Source organism: Schistocerca americana, chromosome 2 (genome assembly GCF_021461395.2).
Source record: "Schistocerca americana isolate TAMUIC-IGC-003095 chromosome 2, iqSchAmer2.1, whole genome shotgun sequence".
Lineage (NCBI taxonomy): Eukaryota > Metazoa > Arthropoda > Insecta > Orthoptera > Acrididae > Schistocerca > Schistocerca americana.
The window spans coordinates 114,765,214-114,790,462 of NC_060120.1; the positions used below are offsets into that span (position 1 = coordinate 114,765,214).

The window sequence follows — 25,249 nt, forward strand, 5'->3', positions numbered from 1 at the left end:
ATAGGCTATTTATGTAAGACAAATATATTAACAGTAACTAGCTTATCACACCTACCTCTGAAAAGAGTGGTTTTCCAGTGAGTTACAATTATCTTTAAAATTATAAAACAATACCTTAACAAAGTAAATACTAACTCTTCTCGTGGTTCTTCCAGCTTGAACACATGAACAGTTTCAGTATTGCTGGAACAGCAGAGGAAGTTGGAATCTATTGAAAAAGCAAGACTTGATATGCTGACACAGCGTTTCACTCCACGCCGAAATTCATAGAGCTTTGTCCCATCGTTCACTAAAAAAACTCTAATGACAGTCCCTTTCTCGGATGCAGTTGCCACTTTGGTACCTGACGTACTAAATGCTAATGCTGCTAGTGGGCTGTCATGAGCTGGAATCATGGTCTTTGCATGCTGGCAACAGACAAAATGTGTCAATTAAGTCTGCTGTACTTCTAAGCAATTAAAAAGCAAAAATATCAACAATAGCAGAAATAACAGGATAAACTCACCAAATTGATGGTATCAAAAATTTGAACCTCTCCAATTGTATTCGAACCTGGATATGCCAAATAACAGCAGTCACTGTTAACAGAGAGCGTGCATAGCCCAGAAGGGTTAGGTGGAGTATCTCGTATTGTGTGTAGTACCTTCATATCACGAATATTATGTATATACAGAGATTCTTCAAGGCATACCACAAGTCGCTACAACCAATGAAAAAATCCTTTCTTAGTAAATTAAAATATCATGCAACACTGTAAAAAACAAAAAATGATTTTTACATAAAGTAAGAAGAATCAAGGGAATAATCAGACAAGCTAAATACTGATATTTCCTGTGAAATTATGTGCAGAATGTAATTCCATTTCCATAAAACCTACTAAGTGTTTACGGTACACAAAATTGAATTAGAATCCCAACTCATAGCTGTTGTCATCATAGCTGCAAGTTACTGACTGATTGGCATAGAGTCCTCTATGCACATAAAACAGGTTGGAAGCTTCAAGGATATAACAACAGAATAAGGGTTGGAAACAGTATGGATTCCAGAAGCTCCTGAGACCTCTATTTGTACATGGAGGATACCAGAATCCACTTTTACACTTGATAAAGACAGTAATGGGAGTCATCAAATGCTGGGTTTCAACTTATAATTTGGTATAGATTTGCCCCAATGAAATTACTGCGTCAAACTCCAAAACTGTGAATTCTTATACAGCATTCAAATTTAATCTATTGGCAATTGGTTGCTGTTCTTCATTTCTGTGTACAGTTTTTGCTTTGTAATTTCAACTATCGTAATATTTATGCAACTTCCAAAGAAACAAACCAACATAATTTTAAAATAATTTCCATATGAAGTACACAGCTACGCATCTCAAAGAATTTACGAGGGTTGATTGAAAAGCAATGCCTCCACCTTCGTTAATTGGGTTTGGATGGGAATACTTTAATAAACCAAATGCAGAAATACTACTCCAAATGTGATCTTTAATTACCAATATTCACTTTTCCACGTAATCACCAGCCAACTGGATATATTTCTGCCAACAATGAACAAGTTTTTTGAAGCCATCACGAAAGAAGTCGACACTTTTTACACAACCACAGTCTCACAGTTCTCTCAATGTCTTCACCAGAAGCATAATGATAACCCTGCAAATCGTCTTTCATTATCAGGAACAGAGGAAGTCAGAAGGTGCTAAATCTGGACTGTATGGAGGATGCTTTATGGTGGTGAGATTCAGTCTCTGAAGTTTTTGCTGTAGTGGCACGTGATGTGTGTGGTATGGTATTGTCATGCTGCAGGAAAACATTTCCCTTTTCCTTTCGGACCTTTGTTAGCTGTCGTTTCAGAGTTCGCAGCATTGTGATGTAATGCTCTGAATTTATTGCTGTTCCACGATCAAGGAAATCAACATGGATAACACCATCTGCATCCCAGAACACTGTGGCCAAGATTTTTCCAGCTGAGGGCTGCGTCTTGAATTTCTTTTTCTGGGCTGAGTGTGTTGATATTCCATAGACTGACGTTTCGTCTTCGGGTCATAATAGTGTACCCATGTTTCATCTCCTGTCACAACTGAATGGAGAAAGATGTCACCTTCATTCTCGCAATGCGAGAGGAGTTCCTGGTAAATTTCATGACTGTGCACTTTCATTTCAGGAGTCAGCATCCGAGGTACACATCGTGCACAGATCTTCAGATGGCCAAGCAAAGCAATAATGTGACCCGTATGTTCTTGTGAAATGCCGATCGTGCGTGCAATTTCTCTCTGAGCGATAGGATAGTCAGTCTGTCAACATTTTGCTTGTGAAACTTGGTGGTTGCTGTCACAGGATGTCCAACTCTTTGTTTGTCACGCAAGTCAGATGTTACCGCCTCAACATCTTTAAGCTTACTCACGCAACGATGCACAGTACTCACATCAACACAATCACCATATACTGCTTTCATTCTCTGCTGAATCTCCTTTGGAGTGACACCTTCTGCTGTCAAGAATTCAATGACTGCACATTGCTTAAATCGCATTTACCAATGGTCTGCACAGGGTTCCATTCTTTACATTGTAACAACATAACTGTTCAATGCTAAGGCTTCCTGCCAACTGGAGCTGTAGAGAAGAGGCTACGGAACAAGTCAGTACCTGCCACATACCAATGCTGCGAACTGTTGAAGAGTTACGAAGTGGAGGCATTAATTTTCAGTCAACCCTCGTACTACATAACACAATGGGAACAAATAGCTCATATATATATATATATATATATATATATATATATGCGCGCTTGTGTCTGTATATGTGTGGATGGATATGTGTGTGTGTGCGCGAGTGTATACCCGTCCTTTTTTCCCCCTAAGGTAAGTCTTTCCGCTCCCGGGATTGGAATGACTCCTTACCCTCTCCCTTAAAACCCACATCCTTTCGTCTTTCCCTCTCCTTCCCTCTTTCCTGATGAGGCAACAGTTTGTTGCGAAAGCTTGAATTTTGTGTGTATGTTTGTGTTTGTTTGTGTGTCTGTCGACCTGCCAGCACTTTCATTTGGTAAGTCACATCATCTTTGTTTTTAGATATATATTTCCTACGTGGAATGTTTCCCTCTATATATATATATATATATATATATATATATATATATATATATATATATATATATATATATATATGGAAAATATGTTTTTATGAGGCTGGGACTGATGATCAGGAACTATCCTGCCATTTCTTTGAGAAGATTTACAAAAACCTAAATCAGAATAGCTGGACAGAGCAACTATAGTCTCCTGCAAACATGTGGTTGGATAAATAGTATATTGTCAGGCTTCCAGCAGCGTCAGGTGGTTGAAACCACATGAGCTTTCAATGAAACTCTCCTTGGCCATTGTCACGTGGTAAATAATTGCTGTGTCACAGCGGCCTTGCCGTTATACAGCCACGCTGCTGGCTATGATGTCACTGGTACTCTGTTCCTTGCTAACTGTGGTAATGTTTACACTCCGCATCCATCACACATGCTTCAACCTCATGATGGCCAGGTTCCAGACTGTGCTCAGCTGCAGATTGCCATCCTTGTTGACGGTGTTTTCACATATTTTTATTCCTACCCTGCCTTTATGATGCTATCCCAAAATCCCTTTGTTCTCATAATGACAGATGTTTTGTCAAATATAATTCAGTGTTGATTTTCTAATGCGTGTTCTGCCAAAGCTAATTTTTCAGGGTAGTTAGGCATAAGCACTTCTAGTGTTCCATCCAGTGTTGCTCAACAGTGCTTACTGTTTGGCCAACTTAGTAGCAGGCACATTGAAACAGTATTTTGTGCTGTCCAAGCATTCTAAGCCCTACATCATCCTTCACAGGCCTCATGAGCTGTTGTATTTTTGCCTGGGGCCTGAACAATGACTGAACAAGCCTACTAATCTTTCTGACATTGTGCCACAGAAAGGAAAAAAATGCAAGTTTCCATTCTCTTCTTTGGTGGTGTTTTATCTGCGTGTCTCACCAGAAATAGCCTGTGATACCTAGTGGTGACCGTAACCATTTTCTGGAAAGACTTTTCGAAAGTGGCTTAGTTCTAGTGACATTTTTCAGTGTCTGAGACGACTTTAGCATGGTGGGTGAGGGTGTTCAAAACACCACGTTTTTGTGCCAGATGGTGGTGACTAAGAGTGTCCAGATACAGATCCGAGTGTGTAGGTTTCCTGTACACACCATGGCTGAGGTGGCCATTGGTTTTCCAATTAACGAGGACATCAAAGAAGGGCAATACACCACCTACATCAACTTCCATCGTAATCCTAATGAGATCGTGAATGCCATTCCGGTCTTCTAAATATTCTTCCGTTTTCTCATGTCTGTGGGGACAGATGATAAAAGTGCCATCAACGTAACAACAAAAGAAACTTGGCTTATCTGAAGCTGTGCTCAAAGTGATGTCTTGAAATTTCTCTATAAAAAGTTTGGCTACGGATGGCATCACTGATCAAAATACTGGACGCCATATACGAAATATGATGATGTCAACATGTTCTTAGACAATTCCACAATTTTACTATCAAATAACAGGGAGAGAAAATCTATGTAGTCTTGACAAGAACATGCGTAAACAGGGGGACTACATCGAAACTGACCATTATATCACCTTGCACAAGACGCAGGAGTTCAATTTGTATGATAAAATCATTGCTCCTGATGCGATGCACACACGGACTAACACATGGTGTACGGAGGCTGACCAGATGTTTTGCATCTGACCCAGTAGTGTTCACAGTAGGGTGAAGAGGAGAATATGTTTTGTGGATCTTTGGTAGCTCATAGAGCGCAGACGGGCTCAATGCCTTTCAATGATGACTGTTTCAGGAGGTCTTCCTCATTACTCTTGGCGTTGGGTGCTTTGCAGTTTCCAATAGGTAACCTCCTAAAGAAACAGCTGAATTTTAGCATCAGCTTTGTTCAGAATGACTTGTGCATTGCCCTTGTCAGCTGGCATAACCACTACGAGAGGGTTGCCGCAGAGTGTGTGAAGTCCATTACGTTCAGCTCAAGCCAAGTTAGATGGTGATGATTTAGATTTTGAAATAATCCAGCAAGTCTCACAATGAATTTTGTCTGCACTCTCATTAGGCACCTTGCGGATTACTTGTTCAACCCCTCTTATAATATTACAGATAAGGATACTCCAAGGCACTAGTAAGAAGTTAAAACCTTTCTTCAGTGGCAAGACGACATCTGCGTCAGTATCTCTGTCTGTCATACTAATGATAGTTCATTCTGTGTACAGGAAATCCACAAACAAGGATCAGTACCGGCATGCACTTAAGTCACCACCATCCTGCACAAAAATGTAGCATTTTTAACACCCTCATCCATCATGCTAAAATCTTCTCAGACACTGAAAATCTGCCACTGAACTAAACCAGTTCCAAAAAGTCTTCAGCGAAAATGGCTCCAGTCACTGCCAAGTATCACAGGCCATTTCTGGTGAGAGATGCATGAAAAACACCACCAAAGAAAAGAACACGAAACTTGCATTTTTGCCTTTCTGTGGCACAGTGTCAGGAAAGATTAGCCGGGTCCTGAAGATAACAACGTCTCAGTGTTCAGGCCCCCCAGCAGCAAGAATACGACTGCTCACGAGGCCTGTGAACAATGATAGAGGGCTCAGAATGCGCATGTACAAAATACCATGTCAATGTGGCTACTTCTGTGTCCATCAAACAGTATGCACAGTGGAGTGACACCGGACAGAATATGAGAGGTGCTTATCCCTGTGCTGTCCTGAAAAATTAGCAATGGCAGGACACATTTTAGAAAATTGACACTGCATTTTATTCAGCAAAACACTTGTCAAAGGGATTTTGGGATAAATTCATAAAATAAGAGGTAGAAATAAATAGATGGGAAAACACCATCAACAAGGATGGCAGTTTGCATCTCAGTATAGGCTGGGACCAAGCCACTGCGAGGTTAAAGTGGGTGCGATGTATACAGGACATAAACAGTACCATAGTTGGCAAGGAAGAGAACACCAGCAACATGACAGCCAGCAGCATGGCTTTATAACAGCAATGACACAGCAGTCATTTACCACTTGACAATGGTTAAGGAGAGCTCGATTGAAAGCTTGGGGGATTTTAACCACCTGCCACAGCTGGAAGGCTGAGAAGATTTTATAAATTAATATCACCATGAGACCAAGCATTCATACATGAGGTCAGTTTATAACAACTGTAATGCATCATTCGGGTGACCCCAAATTCTACAATGTTGTACGATTTACACAAAATTTGCACCAGATAACATATGACATAACAAATGGTTTTGTACTATCTCACTGCATACACATCCTGCTGGGGACTTGTGGACTACAAACATGCTATTTTGCCCTTTGCACTCCTTCCAGTCTGTTTGTAAAATGACTCCATGCCCATAAACATCCAACTATACCCCACGCATGTCACGTCCCTCCTTCAGTCCACCTGAAAAACTGAGTAAACATCCCCTCATGATGAATGAGATGTTAAGCTCAGGAGAATGACAAGACGTACAATCATGCACTATAGATTTTGACACGATTTTCTAGTAAAAGTATTACTTCATCAACATGTATTGTAAAGTGACGGAGTTTTAGTTATCCCCATCTGCTATTTAGCACTACAGTGAGTCATGTATGTAATCTTTAATTGTTTAGTAAGCATTGCTTATGAAGAATGTTTTAGTCACTTTTCTTTAAAAGATGTATTTTAGCAGTCTAACAATGGAAAGTCATGGCTGGAATAATAATAGGTAAAGGACAGGTTACTACTCACTACAGAGAGGAGGTATTATAAGGTGTACAACTTTGCTTCCGCCGTTTTTTACTCAACATTTGAGGCTTTAATGAAACAAATTTGTTACACATGTGTCATTCAAAGTATTTTCCATCGCTGGTCACTGCTTTCTCCCATCTTTCGGGCAGAGTACGAATCCCGCGTTGAAAAATTTTTTCATCTTTTGAAGCGATCCACGAATCGATCCAATTTGTGACATCTTCATGAGATCGGAAGTGTTGGTCAGCCAGGCCATGTGCCATTGTTCTAACCAGGTGATAGTCAGAGGGGGCAATGTCTGGAGAATACAGCGGGTGGGGTAGGACTTCCCATTTTAACTTTTCCAAGTACATTTTGACCTCTTTTGCAACATGGACTCTAGCATTGTCATGCTGCAAAATCACTTTATCGTGTCTTTTGTTGTATTGTGGCCATTTGTCTTTTAATACTCTGCTCAAATGCATTAATTCTGTTCGATAAGGAGCACCTGTGATTGTTTCACTTCGTTTTAACACCTCATAGTACATGACGCCAAGCTGGTCCCACCAAATGCAGAGCACGATCTTGGAGCCGTGAATATTCGGTTTGGCTGTCGACGTGGAGGCATGGCCAGGATATCCCCATGATTTTTTGCATTTAGGGTTATAATAATGAACCCATTTTTCATCCCCGGTTACAATGCGATGCAGAAATCCCTCCTGTTTTTGCCTCTGAAATAACTGTTCACAAACACACAAATGCCTTTCTACATCTCTTGGTTTCAGCTCACACAGGACCCAAGTTCCTTCTTTCTAAATCATGCCCATAGCCTTGAGACGTTTTGAAATGGTTCGCTGTGTCACTCCCACTAATCATGCCAATTCTTCTTGAGTTTGATGTGAGTCTTCACTCAGCAATGTCTCCAATTCTGCATCTTCGAAAGCATTCTCTCTTCCACCACTATGCTGGTCTACGTTCTTGAAGGTTCTTTCACTAATAGCGACCTTACCATACGTACTTGAGAACATTCTATGAGACTCAGCCACTGTTTTCTTCATACTGAAACAAAACAATAACACCTCCCACAAATGACAAGAATTAGGCTCATAAACTGACATTTTCAATCAAGAACAACTTTAAGGTGGAGACACAAATCCACTAATGTTTGAGTGAGGTTATGCTGACCGAGGTCCAAGCTAACTGCCTGACATCTGCGATCTGTTTCTTTCGACCGCTACTTGCCGTTGTGACCACCTATCGGCAAACGGCGGAAGCAAAGTTGTACACCTTGTAAGTCGCTGATAGGTACAATGAAAACACTGCTAAAATATTAAGCTTTCAGACAAAGTTGGACTCCAGTGCCCAGAGACAGTGACCACATGTTTATGAGTTATGCTTGTGTGAAAGAGTGTGAACGTGTGTGTGTGTGTGTGTGTGTGTGTGTGTGTGTGTGTGTGTGTGTGTGTGTGTGTGTTTTCTGTTTCAGAAGAAACACTTTGTCTGAAAGCTTAATATTTTAGCCATTTTTTTCACTGTGCCTGTCTGTGACTCAGTGCAGTCTACCCTTTCTATGTCGTTATTTAAGTAATCTTTTTCATCTCCTTAGGTAATTTATTACACAATTTTATTCCTTGATATAAAATGCTGTTTGCAATTTTTGTTTGTTTTTCTTTGGTAACTGCAAGCAGTTCGAAGCTCTGTAATTATGTATAGACCTATTAGGAAAATATTTGGTTATGTTTTCCCTGATTTGGACAATAGATAGGTATATGTGCTCACTAGATGCAGTATGGCTGCTCAGTTTTTTAAATAATTGTTTAAAATGGGCTGACTGCTACTTCTAGTTATTACTCTTATGGTCCTTTTATACAGTTTAAAAATTGTATTCATGTTCTGTGCCTTTGATCCCCAGAAAAGAATCCTGTAGCTATGATCTTAAAGATGGCTGTAATTCCATCAACTGTGTGTCAGTAAGCCTGGAAAGGCTGGAAAAAAAAATCAGGCAACCAGTTGGAAATAAAGGTTTATTGCAACCCTTGGACTAGGCTTCAACAACTGTAAAATTTTCTTCTTCAGAAGGTATAAAGGACCTTGTTACATTAGATGCTGATTAAGTACATTCAATAACATCCAAATGGGCTCGCTGTATTTGACATCCATCATAAGAACGGAGATCAAGCTTTCCAACAAACCTTTATCTGCAATTTTTTGCCTGATTTTTTCCACCTCTTCAGGCCACAGCTATGAACTGAATGCACATAGGAATATTATGCCACCAGAAGACATTGCCTATTACAAACTGATGACACAAACCCTAAGAACATAACATGCTGATATTCTTTTTGCCATTGTCTTTGTTTGTTCATTCCATGTTGAATGAGGTTCAAAACTCATTCCTACAAAACTTTCTCTGTAACACAATCTATATGCTTAATGCAATAGTTATTTTCCCTCTTTATGCTGAAGTGTATACAGCCAGTTTCCTTTAAGTTCAATGTGAATTTAGTACATACTGCCCAATTGTAAACTTCCTTGGCGTTATCATTTGCTTTCCCTAATTGGAGTGCTGGTATTTTATCAGAGATTATGATGATGCTGTCATCGGCAAATAGAACTTTGTCTTCATGCCTTATTCTGTTCATAAAGTCATTCACATATATAAAGAACAGAACTGGACACCACACACTACTCTGAGAGACACCTAACTATTTTACAAAAATCAAACAATCACATGAACTATATCTTTTACATACTGCTTTCCAGGTAAGACTGGGAACACTCGTTTGCTATTCCTCTTGCACCTAAAGCTTACAGCTTGTTGACCAGTATTTTATGAGCATCCGTTTGGACAAGTCTCATAATATGCCTGTAACATGATCATTCTTGTAAAGAGTTTCAAGTACCATTTTTGTAAACTCTGTCATGGCTGCTCTTGTACTTTGTCCACTTTGGAAATCAAATTGTGCTTGGTTAAATGGATGTATTTATTCATGAAACTCAATCTATCTTTCTGGATTCATTTGATTGTCACCGAGAATGCAGAGAATAGTGAAACTGGTCTGTAGTTGTCAATACTATGTTATTAAACTTGTGTCTGCCTTTTCCAATTTCGTGTTTTACGGCATCCCATACTACTATGCTTTTATTTGTTGCATTATACATTATTTAGTCACTGGACGAGGTTTTCTTTTTTTCTTTTTCTTTCTTTCTTTTGCAGCAAACAGCATCCTACTGTATATCTTTTTATACCTACATACTAATCAAAGACTGTAGATTAGTGTAGCGCTTTTGTAAAAAACTCAGAAATTTCAGCTATCCATCTATTTTCCTTAGCTGCTGCTGTTGAAGTGGTTTCCTTTTGGAAATGTTTCCTCAAAAATTAATTTAATCAACGGGTAGAATTTATAGAACTTAGTATCCACAGTGTTTTCCATATACACTTCATCCAGGTTTGATTTGTCATTGCCCCAGAAAAAGAATGTATTTTACATTCCGAGAGGATTATTTTGTAGGGCTGCAATTGTGCTGGTTTTATCGAACCTGTCTTTAGCTTTACTATCCTACAGTAATGATGAGAGAAGCCAAGATCTTTTATAAATACTTTACAATTTTCCCTGTCAGTATCCGTATTTATGAGGTCCAAGACCATGCTGAATTTTTTATACTCTCAAAGTAGTATTTACCATTTGTGCCATGCCAAAGGTGTTCAAAATGTTTAGTACATTGTTATTAACTTCATCCTAAACACCTCTGTTAATGCTTATGCCTCCACAGCTTAGTATGTTAGTTTTGGGGGGTGAGTAGCTGGATTTCAGTAAATGTGTTGAAAAGGTGTTCATATTATCTTTAGGTGAGTGGTAACATGTACAGAATGCTTAACATAATATAGTTGCTACACTAATTATGACCACATTATTTTCTAGCTTAAAAATGTGTGCCACGTCTAACATAAATATGTGGTCCCTCACGCTCTAAGGTGGTTCTACAATAACAACTTGCACATTCATAAGATGATAACTATATATATGCAGTATTTCACTGTCTCTACATCAGTTCTCTGTAATGCATACAACTGCACTATTCAAAGGCTATCCTTCAACTTCAAGATGGTATACTTTATTTTTAATTGATGCCCGTTTTGATTCATCATCATCATCAGTTATCTGCTATATTAGCAGGTCCTTTGCCTCTCCATTTTCTGCGATCCATTGCTTCCTTCTTAAGGCTGCTGTATGTTGTACCGTCCATCATGTCATCCAGTATCTGGAATCTCTTCCTTCCTCGCTTCCTTTTCCCTTCTACATAACCTTCTAAAACTGTTTTTATCAGTCCGTCATTCTTTCTTAATATATGCCCAATCCAATTTCTTTTTCTTCTCTTTATTACATCTAGTAACTGCCTTTTCTCTCCCACTCTTCTCAGTACCTCTTCATTTTTTACTCTGTCCATCCAACTTATTCCTTCCATCTTCCGCCATGTCCAGATCTCAAAAGCCTCCAGCCTTTCTCTGTCTTTTTTCCTCATAGTCCATGTTTCAGCGCCATATAGAAGAACACTCCATACAAGACATTTTATGAGTCTCTTTCTGAGTTCTCTGTCCATACCGCTGCAGAAGATTCTCCTTTTCTTATAAAACGCCTCTTTTGCCATTGCTATCCTTGTTTTGATTTCTGTGGTGCACTTCCAGTCGGTATCTATCCTGCTTCCAATATACTTAAAATTTTGCACCTGTTCTAGTTTTTCTCCATTCAGCACAATTTTTAGTTCCTTATTTCCTCCTATTGCCAATACTTTTGTTTTATTTGTGTTAATTTTCATTCCATATTTTTTCCGTTAGTTGCAATGGTGTCCACCAAATCCTGTAATTCTTTTTCCCCTGTGGCTAGAAGGACCATGTCGTCAGCAAATCTCTAGCACCCTACTCTTCTTCCTCCAATTTCTACTCCTTTGTCATCTAATGAGCATTGGTCAATCATATTTTCCAAGTACAGGTTGAAAAGAGTAGGTGGTAAACAGCATCCTTGTCTTACTCCTTTCCCTAGTCTGATCCAGTTTGTACTTTCTCCTCTCACTTTAACTGAAACTTTTTGATTAAGGTACAATGAGTTTATAAGTCTTCTGGTTTTCCAGTCCACTCTCTTTTCCCTCATAATAGTCGCCAGCTTGTCCCAAACCACATTGTCAAATGCCTTTTCTAAATTGATGAAGCACATATATAGGTCTCTTCCTTTTTCAATAAACCTTTCTCCTAAGATTCGTAGGAGCCCTATTGCATCTCTGGTGCCCGTATTCCGTCTAAAGCCAAACTGCTCCTCGCCGAGATTCTCCTCTATTACTTTTTCAAGTCTTTTATTAATTATTCTTAACATCACTTTGGCTGCATGTGAAATGAGGCTGATTGTCCTGTGCTCGCTGCATTTCTTGGTTCCTTGTTTTTTCGGCAATGGAATCATTACTGTTGTCAAAAAGTCCTCAGGCCATTCACCACTGTCATATATTTTATTACATAACCTCAATATTTCTCTTATTCCATTGTGGTTCAAGCATTTTAGTATTTCTCCCGGTATTGTATCTGTACCTACTGCTTTGCCATTTTTCATTGCAGCAATAGCAGACTTTACTTCTTCCATTATGATGGTCGGTCCTTTCTCTTCATCACTTACACTGTTGTGTGATTCAAGTTCCAGAGTTTCTGGTTTGCTATTTGTGTCATATAGCTCTTTTATATATTCTTCCCATCTCTGGAGGACATCGTCACGATCTTTATACACTACCTCTTCGTCTTTACTCAAAATTTCCATAGTAGCACTTCCTGCTCTGTTTTGTTCCCATGTCATAGTCTTTACTCTGTTGTATAGTAAGTCGTATCTTCCTTTCCTGTCCAGTTCTTCAATTTCATCACATTCCTCTTTTAGCCATTTTTTCCTAGCCTGCTCTGTTTCCCTTCGCAGTTCGTTATTTAACCTTCGGTATATCTTTCTTGCATCTTCAGTGTTCTTGTTTTTCAATTTTCTTCTCTCCTCCATCTTGGAAATCATTTCTTGTGTGACCCATGGTTTTTTTTTACCTTTTCCCTTTTACATATCCTATATTTTGCTGTCCTGCTTTAATGATTCCTTCTTTCAGCATATTCCAGTACTCGTTGGCATTATCAGGTGCTTCTTTGTCTCGTAATGTGTTTAGAAAGTCCCGAGACAGCATTTCTGTAATTTGTTCTTTGTTGGACCTTATCTTCTCTAGATCCCATTTCTTCACCATTGTCGCCTTTTTCAGTTTTTTCATTCTTATTTCTATTTCTGCCATAAGTAAGTTGTGGTCACTATTAATATCTGCACCTGGTAATGTGTGCACCTTCTTGATTCCATTCCTGTATCTTTCTTCTACCAGTAAAAATCGATTTGGTTTCTATATTTATCCCCTGGTGATTTCCAAGTGTAGAGCCTCCTCTTATGGTTCTTGAACCATGTGTTTGCCACTATCAGCTGCCTTTCCCTGCAGAAGTCAATTAACCATTCACCTCTGTCATTTCTCTTTCCAAGACCATGACTGCCTACTATGTTTCCCTCTTTCCCTTCTCCCACAATGGCGTTCCAGTCTCCCATTACTATTTTGCAGCATTTTTTATTTTCGTCCATTATTCTCTCTATTACATTGTACGTTTCCTCTACAATTTGGTCATCATGTTCTGAAGTTGGCATATACACCTGGACAATCAGTAAATCTTTTTGTGCTCCGTTTTGATTAAGAATAGATAATTCTAAGCAAATTTATGTGGTTGTTCCATGAACTTTCGGGTGTGCAGTCGCATAAATTCAGCTTCTTCTTCTAATATTTTGGATGAATACCGTCCAGCCATCTTCAGAGTGAGACGAGCTGACTAACGCTCCAGCACTTGCTCCGGCCTTTTAAACCTGAGGACCGAACAACTGCATGGACGGAGCAGGTGCTGGAGTGTTAGTCACCTCGGCTCACTCTGAATATGGCTGGATGGTATTCAGCCAAATATTAGAAGAAGAAGTTGAATTTATGCGGCTGCATGCCCGACATTTTACGGAACAATCTTCACGCCACGAAAACATGAAGATGCAAATTTATATGGTGTTTGTGCACAACTGATTGATTGGTTGGTTAGTTGGTTGGCTGGCTGACTGAGGGGGGATTACGAGACTAAATGGTGAGGTCATTAGTCTCATGATTCAAAAGTTACTTGCGTAAGATAGAGGGTCTGCTGAAAGTGGAAGGATCCAGTCAGAGAGGTCAAACTATAAAGCGAGGAAGTTAAAACACACAGAGTAGAAGGCATAAAAGAATAGGCCAAATCTAAAAACTGGAAAAACAGAGGGATAAACGGGCGGACTTTGCATGGGAGAGTGGTCATGGGTCTCAGACCTAGAAAACGTGAAGAGAAGCCCCAAACACAATCACCCTGCCCCTTCTCCAGCAGTAAAGTAAAACATTATAATTGAAAATAAAAACCACTTTCACGTCAGTCTGGCTCCACAGCCACATTGTGGGGGTGGCTTGTTACACAATAAAAAACAATAAGTGAGCCTAGTATGACTGATGCATAGACGGCATAAGACAGTGGACTCCTTCCGAGAGGAGCAGAGGGAAGAGCACCAAACTGCAGTAGTCTCCGTGATTGTGCAGAGTTTATTACTGAGAGCAGTAGTGCACCACATGTCATTCCACTTTTGGGCAAAAAGAGTTTTGATGTGTATCCAATATATCTGCACTTGGAATCATGAATGGGAATTTGGGGTAAGTATCTGCCTCTCAAGCCAAATGGTCAGCCAGTTCACTATATGGGATCCCACATACTTCGGATCCAGAGGAAGACAATGGAGTAGGTGGCATGGCCAAGGGCAGAATGGACATAGACTGCAAGGTCTTTAGCGCCCGAGCGAAAACAGATTGAGACAATTGTCAGTAAAATACACAAAACAGGAAGATAAAACACAGGTAACAAAAGTTGGAAAACTATGAGCGTGCCCGCACAGAACCATGGGACGAAGTATTGCGTCAGTGATGAAACATTAATGATACAGGAAGAAAGTGGTATAAGGAACTAAAACAATATAGCAGATGGGCGTGACTGGCTGACCACAAGAATAAAAAGGAGAAGCCAGCCACTCTGCAACACACTAAAACCTCCAGCCTAAAAGTCCAGGCCAGAGTCCACACACATCACAAAACTTTAAAACCTTAGTCACACTCGTCTTATCATCAGCTAAAATAGAGAGTAGATCCCCACCAACATTTGGTTCTGCCTTTGCATCAGAATATAAAATGCACTCCGTTAAAATATGGCAGATAGAAATGTGCATGCCACAAGCATCACAAAACAGTGGATCCTCTCGGCATAGTATAAATGTGTGAGGGGGCGGCGCCCAAGTCTAAGACACATGAGAGTCACTTCATCCCACCTAAGCAACTGGCAGGAGGAATACCACAGCCGGGTTGTTGACTTCATCAACGGCTGCTTATTGGCCATCACCACCAGCCATTCCCAATCCCACAACTGCCTGCACTTCCTGTGTAGTGCAGAAACGACAGCCTGCAAGGGAATAGGCCACTGTGCCACATTCTGTTCTCTGCAGGCCTCCTTGGCAGCCAGATCAGCCGGTTCATTTCCCCAAATCCCTACGTGACCTGGCACCCAACAGAATGACACCTGCTTACTCTGCTGTTGGAGTAAGTACAGTTGGTCATATATCAGATGGACCAACTCCTCAGCAGGTTACTGGTTCTGAATGATTGTAAGGCACTAGGGGATTCGGAGCAAATGAGAAACCATCTGCCCCAAATACGGCGCATCTGTTGTTGTACCTTCAGGACCGCATAGAACTCTGTTGAGAAAACAGTATACTCATCAGGAAGGCGAATTCTGGTGACATGGTTGGGGAGCACAACAGAGCAGTCGAAGGAACTCCCTTGCTTGGAGCCATCAGTGTAAACTATTGCGAAACTGTGATGCAAAAATGTTAAAAAACAGTGACTGAAATGTAAAATCTGACATAAGATCTGTCTTAAAATTCGTCAAGTCTAAAAAAAGTCTGGGCCTCCGGAGAAGCCCAAGTGGAAATCTGCTCCCACCGTGATGTAAAACATGAAAACTGGCCACACCCATCTCTAGAAGGCAATCCTGTGCAGGAATCCCATAGGGTCTCATTGCCTGTTGCTGGTTATGAAAAAGACTTCCCAGTGGAGGCTGAGCAATGGTATGGTAGGTGGGTGTCTGGACAGTGTTTCATACATCGCCTGATGTGAAGTGGCGCTTCACCAGCCTCTGCACAGAGGAGTGGTATGGGCTTGTTCTGAATGCCCCAGTGGCCAACCGAATCCCTTCCTGGTGCACCACATCCAACATCTTTAAATAAGAGGGTCTCACAGATGCACACACTATGCACCCATAATCGAGCCGAGATCACACAAATGCCCCATAAAACTGGAGCAGAGAAGTCCTGTCTGCTCCCCATGTATTGTGGCTAAGACATTTTAAAATACTTAAAGCCTTAAGTGACCATTTTTTTTAAGGTCCTTAGATGTGGTAGCCATGTAAGTTTAGAATCAAATATGAGGCCCAGAAACCTCACTGTGTCTTTAAAAGTAAGGGCAATGTCCGTCATCCTCAACACAGGATAGTTTAAAATGGAACGGGAATGGTTAAAAAGAACACACACAGACTTCTCGGTGGAAAACTTAAAACGACTCTTCTGCACTCATTCATCCGAATGTCGCAGAGTTAGTTGTAACTGATGTACTGTCGTTGCAAAGCTTGAAGAAGAATGAAACACAGAGAAGACATCTACAAACGGAGAGCACTGGACAGGACTTGTCATTATGGATGTAATCCTATTAATAGCTACGGCAAAGACAGTCACACTCGAATCGCTACCTTGAGGGACACTGTTCTCCTGCTCAACACAATCAGACAGCACGTCACTGACTTGGTATCTAAAATATCATGGGGAGAGGAAGACGACCACGGAAACCCTATTCATGAAACTGCTCCAGGATAAGGTGCCTCCAAGTAGTATCCTAGGTCTTCTTGATGTCAAAAAATATTCTTAGAAGGTGATGCCGGCATAGGAAAGCCTGTTGTATAGCCACCTCCAGGAGGGCCAGATGCTGAAGTGGGTAGAGGAAATGACACTGAGGAGAAAAATCAAAGTCTGTAGTAAGTTGGTCAATTAGAAAACTCTTCACCCATCGAAATGGCACTCCCCCACAGGGCATTACCAGGGGGTGCCAAAGCAGGGGGTGCTCTTCTTCAGCCGGGGAGGGTGATTGGTACAGGAGCAGGCGTGTTTGTTTACTCAGTGCGCTCATAAATATAGGTGTTTTCTCGTGGAAAAACAATTTATTAACGCAATATTATAGCTTAAATAAGTAAATTAGTGTCTATTATGACCTATATATTGAAGGTTTCACTTTTACTTGTGTAGTTTTCGCGCAAAGATAACTGTCCTAAAGTGCAAGCCTTTGGCATGGGTTTGTTTTCGTTATTGACCACAGCAAGTTATGTGATTATTCAATAATTTCCGGGTAGTGTCTGTGTAGATTTATTGTGAAGAGTATCTTACGTGTATAGTTTGCATTCGGTTCGTGTTTTCTGTGTTTCTATACTTCCGTACAGTTAATTTTCCATATTGTGCAGTAAAATCCAACTATGTAGTAGCAAGCAATGCCGTACCATAAAAAGTTTCTGTAAGATGAGGAACTCTGAAGTCTACTGAATAAAAATGTCAGATGTGCCAAAGGATATAAGAAAATTTTCATTTACCTGATGGACACTGGGATTTTCAATTCACATGTCCTACTAAACAAATTGACAGGAAAAAATCTTATTTAATCAGTTTAGAATTCAGTTGGCTGAGGACATTGATGGCCCCAATCTGGAATTTCCCCTGTATGACTGCAAACAGCAAATTGGGCACATTTTGTTAGTTTTTTCCCCCACCCCCCCACTTCCCGCAAGAAGACAACTGCCAGAAATTGTGTAGGGCACAAAGCAAGGAAGAAGAAAAGTGATGGGTGTGAGAAATGTCTTGTGGTGTTGCACATACCCAAGATTTCTGGATATTCCACATCAATAAAAAGTTATAAGGATATCGTCATTCCTCGTCACATCAATAAATAGTACAGAATGATTTATAAAGAATTCCTATAAAAAATTATATTTTGAGAAAAGACAAAATATGCTGATTTTCATAGTTTAAGTGGTAAATATAGGGTCGACCATTGTGAAAAATATTAGTGGCTCAATGGGTTAAATGTTTAATTGAATTGTTGCTTTCTGAAGGTTACAATAAATATACATTTTTAACAACATTACAAAAAGGATAGTTGACTCTCACCGTATAGCAGGGATGCTGAGTCACAGATAGGCACAACAAAAAACTGTCAGAAAGTCAGCTTTGGGCCAACAAGGTCTTCATCAAAAGTAGACAACTCACACGCACGCACTTGCATACACACAAATGCAACACACACATATGACCACAGTCTCTGGAAACTGAGGCCAGATTGTGAGCAGCAGCGAGTGTTGGAAGAGGCAACAGGGTGTTGGGGGTAAGAAGTAGGCTGGGGCAGAGAGAGGGCACATGGCGGTGTACTGGGTGGGGGACAGTAAAGTGCTGCTTTTAGGATCGTACACGGACGAGATGGAGAGAGGGTAGGGCAGCTACATGCGGTTGGGAGGTTAGACAGAGTGCATGGGCAGGGAGGGGGTATAGAGAAGAAAGGAGAGAAGTAAAATGTAAAAAGATGGAGGAAGTGTTGGTGGAATAGACAGCTGTGTAGTGTTGGAACAGGAACAGGGAAGCAGCTAGATGAGAAAGAAGAATGATTAACAGAGGTTGAGGCCAGGAGGGTTTTAGAAATGCAGGATATATTGCAGGCAGAACAATTAAGAAAAGCTGGTGTTGGTGGGAAGAATCCAGATAGTCAATGAAATGAAAAACATCGTGTTGAGGGATGCTCTCAGCAACAGGGTGGTCCTGCTGTTTCTTGGCAAACAGTGATCAAGAAACAGCTGGACCATCGTGTTGCTGAGCACACTGCCCATTAAAGCATTCTTGATTTCAATGACTGCTTCATAGTCTGGACCATCTGGATCCTTCGCACCAACACCAACTTTTCTAATTGCGCAGTGGGAACTCTTCCTGCAATACATCCTGTGTTCCCATAACCCTCCTGGCCTCAATATTCGCTAGTCACTGCCTTTCACACACCTATCTGTTTCCCTGGTCAAACTTCAACACTACACAGACTTCTGTTTCACCAATGAACCCACAGTCTTTTTACTTCTCTCCTTTCCCACTCCCTCATCCCCCCCCCCTTCCCCCAACCCTTTGTTTAACCTCCCGACTTCACCTAGCTGCCCTATCCTCTTACTATCTTGTCCCTGTAGGCTCCCACAACCACACTTTACCGTCCCCCACCTACCCCTCCCCCTCAGAGCAGAGGTCAGACACAGGATTCACATTTGGGAGGAGAGAATTCAGATCCCTATCCAGCCACCCAAATTTAAGTTTTGCAAGTGCCAAGGTGGTGCCTTTCCAGAAGACAATGCCAATTTCCTTCTGTATTGTTCTTTCAATTTGAGCTTGTGCTCTGTCTCTAAGGACCTCATCACTAACTCTATTCTTCCTTTATTCTGTCTGTGGCAAGAGGCATAATCCATCCCTATGCCAAAACCTCAGCTAATATGGAACACATGTAAAACAATGAAAAACAAAGAACAACACTTCAAACCAGACAAAGGGGACGGCAAAGCAAGTCAAAGGGGGTAAAAAAAACTAAGGACAGAGGAAATATTTGGAAAAGACATTAAAGACAAGACATGCAATGTAGAAGGAGAATGACTGGGCTGGCAAGTGGGGCATGCACTATCAGAGGGGCACATGTGGACTCTGCATGCGGTGGCAAGGAAACCTTCCACAACTGCTCTACCACCAGAGCACTGTTTATGGTGAGGGTAGCATTAGTCAGTCGTCAATCATCTGCTGACTACTCAGAGTAACTGCTTACCCAAACAACTGAGGCTTTTGTTTTTGATTACACAGAGTGCTCTTGTTTTTTTAAAAAAATACAACTATGGGATTTCTTGAAGGTGCTGGTTCCCCAAGTAGAGCTGCAGGTCTAGGTGGACCATGATGCAGTGACAAAAATGCAAGACCCACATTCTGACACGAGGAGATTGCAAGCTTGATAGAGTGCCCAAGAAAAGACTCTCCATATGGCTCCTTGGAGTCAACAAAAAGAGCTGTGTAAGTACTGAACCAAATGAGTCCACAAGCCCACTGATGGCTGTAAGGAAAGGAGTAACACAAAACACCAAGGTATGCCTTTCTCTTGGATCTGTGGTGAGCTGTGAGATGTACACGCTAACCCAAAACAATCAAGGTGAAAAAAATTGCAGTTAAAAAAAATCAATAAGTACTCATAAAAACAAATCTTTGAGCTTGGTCAAGATATAGTGCTGGAGCTTGGCAAAAGCCTGTGGGACTGCCATTTACAAACGCCAATCGCCCCAAAATCCTCAATGATACGTGGACAACAGGGGTCATGATCAAATGGCTCAGCACCAATCAATAAGCAACCACCGTCTCAAGTAAGTTAGGAAGACTCGTCGTCTGTAGCTGTCAATGGAAGTTGGGTTTTGCTTGGCTTAGCAACTGGGATTAAGTTACTGTCTCACAACCATGCACAGATAGTAAAGTTTATGAAGTTGGCAGTTGAGGATGATGCTTGTATCATACAGAAGTTCTTCCACAGTTCCAAATTGTCACCACAATTTCTACAGACCCCCATAGCACCTGTCACTGGAGAGGGGGCTGCCATTTGAGCAATATAAATGATGACAGCAGATATGTCTCTGTGAACAATGTTGATGATTCCTGAATAGGACACTGTGAAAGTTATGTTGGAGGTACATCTCAGCCATTTCATGCTCCAAAGTGTCCTGCATGGTGGGTGGTCTGATTGATAGTGCCCCAGAAGTATCAGCATCATCATAAAGTAGCCACAGTTACCTATATTGTTGTACATGCATCATTCTAGCAAAGTAATAAAACTGGAAGAGCAAATCTTGAGGCCTGTGGCCAGGAAGCAGTTGTGAAATGCACTAAAGTGGGTAGGGGATTCACTTTTAGGTAACATGTTGAAATCAGAAAGTAGTTGTTCTATTAGACAATCATTTCCATACAGCCTTTGCTTCTCCATCTGGGATTCAGTTCATTGGTGTCTCTGAGCAGAAGATAAAACCACAGGAACTTCTGCATGAAGTTGATCATGTACAGACACATTATTTCTCAGTCAGGAGGTAAATAAATATTCACCGGGTGTCAACAGTTGTCATAGGAGCCTGCACAGCTATTTCTTCTAAAGCTGTATGAAGAGGCACCCATTCATTACAAACATCCATGTGAACAATTGTAAAGACTCCTCTTAATGCCTTCCCATGGCTGGCACAGTTTCTACAGTAGGCACAGTAATGTTTTTGAGTAGACTAGTGACCCCCCACAGAACAATGTTTTTTGTACAGCTAGGCAGACTGCCAAACAGGCTGAAAATAAATGTTGCAGTTCAGAGAGATGGTGGTAATAGCCGATAAAGTTCCATTACACAATAACTCTGTGGGAGCCATGGGGAGAAGGGAAGATTTCGGAGTATTAGGTGAGGCCCTAGAATCACCAGTTGATATGGTACGGTATCTATGAAAATGGGTTCAGAGTCAGACAGTGAGTGTCTTCCGGTGCCAAAGAAGTCACTGGAATTGCCCTTACCTTAAGATTTCTTGTTTTCCCTTGTGTCTTTTGAAGCTTTCAAGTCTAGTGAGACGTTTTTTTCATAAAGAAACAATAAAGAAAGAAAGGAAGATTAGGGTATAATGTCCCATCAACACTGATGTCATTAGAGATGTAGCACAAGCTCAATGTTTCCAAGGACCAGGAAGGAAATTGGCTGTGTTCCTTCAAAGGAACAATACCAACTTTTGGCTTTAGCGTTTACGGAAATCATGGGAAACATACATCTGGGTGGCTGGATACAGATTTGAACTACTGTCCTCCTGAACACGAGTCCAATGTACTCACCACTTTGAAACCTCACCTGGTATACCCATTTTAAGATCAAGTTTGGCGGACACCCTATGACCTACATCCTACATCTCCTTTATACACTACCCAGTGTTGCAATATAGAGCTATACGGTCTCAGAGGAGAATTCTCCAGAATGTGCTTTTTACTGGATGACACATGAGGAAGATGTTGCTTCTCTGGTTTGGCGTGGGGAATTAAACTCAGTGGTACTGATAAGTGCAGTGTAAGAGCAGATAGAGCTACCATGCTGGTTTTCATGGTGAATTGCTAAGAGATGGGTGCCCAGATGCCCACGCTCAGACTGATACCTGTGTGGTACATACGGTGCAGTTCCTTCTGCAGCAAGCAGTTTGGAAAAATTGGTAGGAAAGTGCAGGTCAAATCATGATGGTGATCAACAAGAAGTTGAAGAAAAGTGTGAAAGAGGATAAAGGGGAACAGTAATGATGCAAAGCAGGACCCCGGTAGAAAACTGATAGTTATTGAGGTGGCTGCCAAGTGTACTGCAAGTAAGAGAATAGGACAGCGGCAGAAATTGCAGTACAGAAAAGGAAAGACTACTGCAATGGCTCAGGCCCCTATGCTTGATAGGCATGTACTCACAAAAGAACCATGAGCCCACAGGGGCAACTGGTACTTTGTAGAAATTACTCATTTCTTGGACTATTTTATTATTATAGTGGCAACAAGGAAAGAGCATTTAATAAATTTATGTGTATTATTCCAGATGCTTCAGGGTGCTGGCCTTAGGTGCAACCACCATAAATGTCTCTTTTCAGACAGAGATGGATCATTTAAGGGGAAAAAAGGCATTGGCTATAATGGGCACCACTTTGTGGCTACTGATAAACTACCTGCCTCATAGAATCAAATAATTATAAGCCTTTACAGGGAAAAATTCATTATAAGGGATAGTCAAGCAAAAATTAAGCAGTCAAAAAAAAATGTAATTAAACTATTTACTATGTCCAAACTAATTGCCACAACTGCTAATACATTTACTATGTCCAAACTAATTGCCACAACTGCTAATACATTTATCCCACTGTACAACATATTGGTCAATGACTTCATGGAAAAATGTTGCACTTGCCTACTCTAATGGAGATGTTTAACACACATCTTTTTTCTGCGAAGTATGAAAGTAGCTGATAAACCACAATTAAAAGTTATGAATATTTAACTTCAGTAGTATAATCATAGTTATTGCTTCCCATAATTATTCAAAAAGTTAAAATGGATAGGAAAAAAGCTCTTGTTTGTGAAACATCAATTGGCTCCATCTCTTTGGTTTAAAGAAACATCAATTATAAAGACTTAACATACATCTCTTTTTATGTGAATTTCATATGTCTTTGTAATCGTCAACAAGTAGTTGGAGTGTGTGTTGTGTGGTTATGGATTTTCACGTAATACGGTGTCTGTTGTGGATGCTCAATGGAGCCATATGTTTAGCCTATAAACTGAAAGTGTCCTAAAGTTACAGTGGGTGATACCTGGAGTTAAAACAAGTTTGACATCAATTTAAAAAATGCTGTGAAGAAAGAAGCCTGCATCACAATATTATTTCAACACACACATTTTCAAGTTACAACCCAACTATGTCTCACAGGAAGGAGAACCTACCACTTAGTCAAACAGCCAAATAATTTCAATGAGCACGAAGTTAAACAGAAATGACAAACCTTGATTATTCTACCTACACTTGCTCATACTAATATGCATTTAGTGTACAAACACATGCAACATCAGTAGTTTGTGAAGTTTTCCAATTCCTTTATTACTACAATTACTGTAGTCAACAGAGCCAAGGGCAGGTCAGACTATGGAACCACAACTGTGTCCAGGCATGCATCTCTCTCTCTAAAGCAAGTCAACAGCCATAAATGGCTCTCTTCTGCACTCCAAAAGTATGGAAATTGCATGGTGAGAGAGTGAGCCTGTATGGAGGATGTGCAAGGGCTTCACAGCAAAACATATGCAACGTACTCAAAGCAACCTTGGCAGCATATGGGCAGGCCAACATGTGGCTGAGATTGTTTCAAGAACGCTGCAGGTCGACTTGTTGCCAAGGTTGTTTCGAGTATGCTGCAGGCCCAAATGTTGCCAAGGATGTTTCGAGTATGCTGCAGACCTTTCATCGTGAAGCCCTTACACTTCCTGTATACAGTCCCAATCTCTCCCCATTCCATATTTTTTGAGCCCTGATGAAAGAAAGTTGTGGCTGTGAACTAGTTTCAGACGAAGAGGTGCACACCTCGGTACAATCATGGTCCCTTAGGCAACATCAAAAGTTGTTGCATGAAGGCATTGACCACCTTGTCTCACAATGGGATAAATGTATGAAAAGTTATGGCAATTACTTCTGAAACAGTTTATTTACTTTTTTCCATCTGACTATTCCAGGTGACTGATCCTTACATTATACGAGATTTCTTCCACATGGAGCGACTATTTGCCACCCTCTCAACCAACTGAGGAAGATGTTCTACTCAAGTGATAACCAGTATGTGACTGAGTATATACCAAACTAAGGAGGCTACTGCACTCAGCATCCTTTTGGGCAAATTATTTTCCAAGTTGGCCTCTGATAATGGCAGCAAACATGTCACAATATGGAATGGGTGTCATGTATCACAGCACAATCCCGATGGCCTGGAACGGCTAGTAACATACAGTACATAAACCTTAACCTAGCACTAAAATAACTGTGCACATGTTGAGAATGATGTACTAGCCATTATTTGCACGATGCACTAATTCCATACCTACACGTGTAGCATGCTCTTCCATTTTTGATACACCACAAGTCACTTTTGGTCATATTATGACCTAGACGTAACAATCTCAACAAAACAGTGCAATAACTATAAATGTCGGGACAACAAAGTGTGTTTGTCACTTTAGCTCCAAACCCACAATGCCCCATGAAAATGAGGACACTTTATCACTTCTACAGATAGTCTTCGATTCAATACTCAATAACAGTGAAGAAATAGCTACACATATTAAGGGATGTATGATACATTAGGGAATTTCCCTATTTCTTCAATACCTTAGCCCCTAATCTAGGTAAGAGCATGTTACACATCAACTCTCACGGTATATTATGCATGGGTGATGCACAAGGCTTTCACATTGTGTCTGGTACTTTCTGTATTTGTTTTTAGTGATTTGCCACCGCCTGTCCCTAGTGCACAATTTCGTTCTGTTAAGTACTAAGAGAAATGAGTTCTGTATAGTCATTTGCCGCACAGTGCAAAAACCCATGATGGACCTACTCCACTGGAGCCATCTAGGACTGACACGGGGGGAAAACCTAGCATACCACCATACACACTGGACACTGATTGAGATAT

General features: G+C 40.7%; 1 protein-coding gene across 7 annotated transcripts in view; it reads right to left on the reverse strand.

Moving 5' to 3' along the window:
• The window catches only part of LOC124590183 (WD repeat domain phosphoinositide-interacting protein 2), a 75,345-nt gene that overhangs the window by 32,665 nt on the left and 17,431 nt on the right, over nt 1–25,249 (reverse strand). For all 7 annotated transcript variants that reach the window (XM_047131629.1, XM_047131630.1, XM_047131628.1 and 4 more), the window contains exons 4-5: nt 506–700; nt 136–407 (exon numbers count right to left, since the gene is read on the reverse strand). In XM_047131629.1, the coding sequence (XP_046987585.1) occupies nt 136–407; nt 506–700 (467 nt within the window). The remainder of the gene's footprint in view (nt 1–135; nt 408–505; nt 701–25,249) is intronic.